The 5,000-nt window shown below is 41.6% G+C and overlaps 2 protein-coding genes across 4 annotated transcripts in view; one reads left to right on the top strand and one right to left on the bottom strand.

Annotated features, from left to right (window-relative positions):
* LOC123519855 (sugar transporter ERD6-like 9) overlaps positions 1-5,000 on the bottom strand; it is a 133,773-nt gene that overhangs the window by 3,121 nt on the left and 125,652 nt on the right. For both annotated transcript variants that reach the window (XM_045281443.1, XM_045281441.1), the window contains 2 exons: positions 4,850-5,000; positions 4,666-4,763 (listed from right to left, as the gene is read on the bottom strand). The exon at positions 4,850-5,000 is cut by the window's right edge and continues 44 nt beyond it. In XM_045281443.1, the coding sequence (XP_045137378.1) occupies positions 4,666-4,763; positions 4,850-5,000 (249 nt within the window). The remainder of the gene's footprint in view (positions 1-4,665; positions 4,764-4,849) is intronic.
* Positions 1-5,000, top strand: part of LOC123519856 — an 18,351-nt gene that overhangs the window by 11,078 nt on the left and 2,273 nt on the right. The window lies entirely within an intron of this gene.

The following is a 5,000-nucleotide window of genomic DNA, read 5'->3' as shown; positions in this document are numbered from 1 at the left end:
TCCTCCTGTTGAGGATAGATTCAAGATCTTTAGACAAGGAATTAATTAAAGCTATAGGACGGTAGTTTGAGGGATTAGACCGGTTATCCTTTTTAGGAACAAGCTAAATGTAGGCAAACTTCCAGCAAGAAGGAAAGGTAAAAGTCGATAAACATAGTTAAAAGAGTTTGGCCAGGCAAGGTGCAAGCACGGAAGCACAGTTTTTGAGAACAATAGGAGGGATCCCATCAGGTCCATAAGCCTTTCAAGGGTTTAGGTCAGTGAGGGTATGGAAAAGATCATTACGAAGAATTTTAATTGTAGACATGAAATAGTCAGAGGGAGGAGAGGGAGGGACATGCCCAGAATCATCCAAGGTGGAGTTGTTAGCAAAGGTTTGAGAGAAGAGTTCAGCTTTAGAGACAGAAGAGATGGCAGTGGTGCCATCAGGATGAAATAAAGGAGGAAAGATGAAGAAGTGAAGTTATTGAGATGTTTTGGCTAGATGCCAGAAGTCACGAGGAGTTTGAGTTTGAAAGATTTTGACATTTTCTATTTATGAAAGAGTGTTTGGCAAGTTGAAGAACAGACTTGGCATGATTCCGGGCAGAAATATAAAGTGCATGAGATTCAGGAGATGGAAGGCTCAAGTACCTTTTGTGGGCAACCTCTCTATCATGTATAGCACGAGAACAGGCTGTGTTAAACCAAGGTTTAGAAGGTTTAGGTTGAGAAAAGAATGAGGAATGTACGCCTCCATGCCAGACACTATCACCTCTGTTATGCGTTCAGCACAAAGAGATGGGTCTCTGACACGGAAACAGTAATCATTCCAGGAAAATCAGCATAATACCTCCTCAGGTCCCCCAACTGGCAGAGGCAAAACGCCAGAGGCACCTCGCTTTGGGGATCCTGTGGAGGATTGGAGAAATAGGACAAGATACAGAAATGAGATTGTGATCGGAGGAGCCCAACGGAGAAGATAGGGTAACAGCATAAGCAGAAGGATTAGAGGTGAGGAAGAGATCAAGAATGTTGGGCGTGTCTCCAAGACGGTCAGGAATACGAGTAGGGTGTTGCACCAGTTGCTCTAGGTCATGGAGGATAGCAAAGTTGAAGGCTAGTTCACCAGGATGGTCAGTGAAGGGAGAAGGAAGCCATAGCTGGTTGTGAACATTGAAATATCGAAGAATGGAAATCTCTGCGAAAGGATAGAGGGAGAGAATGTGTTCCACTTTGGAAGTTAAATAGTCAAAGAATTTACTACAGTCAGAGGAGTTAGGGGAGAGATAGACAGATAAATTTAGTTAGAGAGTAATTGTTGAGTCGAAGCCAGATGGTGGAAAACTCGGAAGATTCAAGGGCGTGGGCACGAGGACAAGTTAAGTCGTTGCATATAGACATCCAGCTTTACAACGAAAATGAGGATAGAGAAAGTAGGAGGGAACAGAGAAGGGGCTACTGTCAGTTGCCTCAGATAGGTGGGTTTTGGTGAGGAAAAGAAGATGATGTTTAGTATACGATAGGTGGCGATCTACAGATAAAAAATTAGATCTAAGACCATGAATGTTGCAGACGTTCAAGGAAAAAATGTTGAGGGTGGTGTGAAGACATTTGGGTCACCACCGAGAGAGCAGTCCAACTCGGAGACATTTCTGGTCCCCTCCCTAATCCCATGCAGAAGGAGACTCCGAGGCTGGATTTGGAGTTGCCATTTTAGAATTTTGAATTCTCCATGAAGGGTGTATGCGTGTGGCAAATGCATGTAGTTTTGTGTGAAGGAGAGTTGTCTTTAGAGGGCAGGCTGTGACTGCCCCCTTGAGTTGTGAAACACAATGGGAAACGTTTAGCGACTTTAATGGAATGTGAACTTTAATGGAAAGTTCACAGCATCCCCTGAATTAGTACTACATACTATTAGACCTCGCTGGGAATAAATTATCGTTTCGATAGGTGTCTACTGCTCTCTCTCTCTCTCTCTCTCTCTCTCTCTCTCTCTCTCTCTCTCTCTCTCTCTCTCTCTCTCTCTCTCTCTCTCTCTCTCTATATATATATATATATATATATATATATATATATATATATATATATATATATATATATATATATATATATATATATATATATATATATATATATATATATATATATATATATATATATATATATATATATATATATATATATATATATATATATAAGCTACTAATTCATCTATCCTTCCCGTCCATGAATTTATCTGATCTTTAGAAGCTCCCTATTGAGTCAGGGCTGAGTCAAAAGGGAGCGTTAATAAAAGATCAGATAAGTTCATGGATGGGAAGGATAGATGAAATTAGGTAGCTTTAAACGCACAGGTGCTGTCTAGCATAGGCCTAGCGGCCTCTTGCAGCTTCCCTCTTTTCTTATGTTCATAATATATTCTTATATTTCTGGCCGGAATCATGACAAGTCTGTTCTTCAACTTGCCAACTGCTAAACACTCCTTCATAAACAGAAAATGTCAAAATCTTCCAAACTCAAACTCCCTTTTTGACTTCTGGCATCTAGCCAAAAAACATCTCCAATAACTTTACTTCTTCATCTTTCCCTCCTTTATTTCATCCTGATGGCATCACTGCCATCTCTTCCGTCTCTAAAGCTGAACTCTTCTCTCAAAAGTTAATGAGATTCAAGAGATGGAAGGCCCAAGTACCTTTTGTGGGCAACCTCTTCATCATGTATTACACGAAAACAGACTGTGTTAAACCAAGGTTTAGAAGGTTTACGTTGAGAAAAAGAATAAGGAATGTACACCTCCATGCCAGACACTTTCACCTATGATGTGCGTTCAGCACGAAGAGATGGGTCTCTGTCACAAAAACAGCAATCATTCCAAGGAAATCAGCATAATACCTCTTCAGGTCCCCCAAATGGCAGAGGCAAAACGCCAGAGGCACCTCCACTTAGGGCCATCCCGGGGAGGGATAGGAGAAATAGGACAAGATACAGAAATGAGATTGTAATCCGAGGAGCCCAACGGAGAAGATAGGGTAACAGCATAAGCAGAAGTTTTAGAGGTAAGGAAGAGATCAAGAATGTTGGGCGTGTCTCCAAGACGGTCAGAATAACGAGTAGGGTAATGCACCAGTTGCTCTAGGTCATGGAGGATAGGAAAGTTGAAGGCTAGTTCACCAGGATGGTCAGTGAAGGGAGAAGAAAGCCAAAGCTAGTGGTGAACATTGAAATCTCCAAGAATGGAGATCTCCCAGAGAGCGCAGAGGGACAAAATCTGCTCCATTTTGAAAGTTAAGTAGTCAAAGAATTTATTGTAGTCAGAGGAGTTAGAAGAGAGACAGCGAGATGGTGGAAAACTAGGAAGATTGAAGAGCGTGGGGACGAGAGCAAGTTAAGTCGTTGCGCACATAGACTTTGAAACGAAAATGAGAATAGAGAATGTAGGAGGGAACAGAGAAGGGACTACCGTCAGTTGCCTCAGACAGCTGTGTTTCGGTGAGGTAAAGAAGATGATATTTAGTAAAGGAGAGGTGGCGCTCCACAGATTGAAAATTATATATAAGACCACGAATGTTGCAGAAGTTTATGTAGAAAAAGTTGAGGGAGGTTTCAAGACATTTGGGCTCGTTTTCAAGAGAACAATCCAACCTGGGAACATTTCTGGTCCCCTCCCCAGAACGGGACTCCGAAGCTAGGTTTGGAGTCGCCATTTTTTAATTTAGAATTTTAAGTGAAGGGTGTGTGTGTGGTAAGTGCATGTAGTTTTGTGTAAAGAAGGAGAGTTGTCTTTAGAGGGCAGGCTGTGACTGCCCCCTTGAGTTGTGAGACACAGAGGGGAACGTTCAGTGAGATCACAACAAGCTTTAATGGAGAGTTCACAACACCCGCTGAGCTAGTGCTATTAGACCTCGCTGGGAGTAAATTATCGTTTTGGTAGGTGTCTACTACCTCCTCCCTCCTACCTATACGTGTATATATGTGTGTGTGTGTATATATATATATATATATATATATATATATATATATATATATATATATATATATATATATATATATATATATATATATATATATATATATATATCTTCTCTCTCTCTCTCTCTCTCTCTCTCTCTCTCTCTCTCTCTCTCTCTCTCTCTCTCTCTCTCTCTCTCTATATATATATATATATATATATATATATATATATATATATATATATATACATATATGTAGTGTGTTTGTGTGTGTAATTCACTGTTTGATCTGCTGCAGTCTCTGACGAGACAGCCAGACGTTACCCTACGGAACGAGCTCAGAGCTCATTATTTCCGATCTTCGGATAGGCCTGAGACCAGGCACACACCACACACCGGGACAACAAGGTCACAACTCCTCGATTTACATCCCGTACCTACTCACTGCTAGGTGAACAGGGGCTACACGTGAAAGGAGACACACCCAAATATCTCCACCCGGCCGGGGAATCGAACCCCGGTCCTCTGGCTTGTGAAGCCAGTGTGTGTGTGTGTGTGTGTGTGTGTGTGTGTGTGTGTGTGTGTGTGTGTGTGTGTGTGTGTGTGTGTGTGTGTGTGTGTGTGTGTGTAAAGAAAAAAGAAAACCTTGTTTACTTATTTCTTATGTTCAGTTAATTGAAAATTAAATTTCTAGAATAACCAACTTTTTTTACGGAGCATTACCGAACATTACCTGGACTGCCATAGTGATGACGGAGGTGAGGTTGTTAGGCAAGGGCGAGTGCGTCATTCTCAGTATCCTTGATGAGTTTGTTATTAAGACTGTACCGCCTGAGGACAAAAACACACGAAACAATAAAAGAATAAAATGATGTGAGCCAGCTGTTTCTAACGAAAACCAGGACGCTCAGCCTTACCAGTGGAAAACGTGAGGATGAAAAGTGTCACAGTGATCAACATGGGAACCAGGACGTCAGGCTCAAGCAGTCTCCTCCATCTTGCCACGCCTGGAGCATTGACATCAGATGTGATGTATCTGGCGATTTCTGCATCTACGTCGACCGAAGC

Source organism: Portunus trituberculatus, chromosome 46, assembly GCF_017591435.1.
Source record: "Portunus trituberculatus isolate SZX2019 chromosome 46, ASM1759143v1, whole genome shotgun sequence".
NCBI classification, from domain to species: Eukaryota; Metazoa; Arthropoda; class Malacostraca; order Decapoda; family Portunidae; genus Portunus; species Portunus trituberculatus.
The sequence above is the reverse complement of the archived record's forward strand: the minus strand, read 5'-3'. Positions and strand labels throughout refer to the sequence as shown.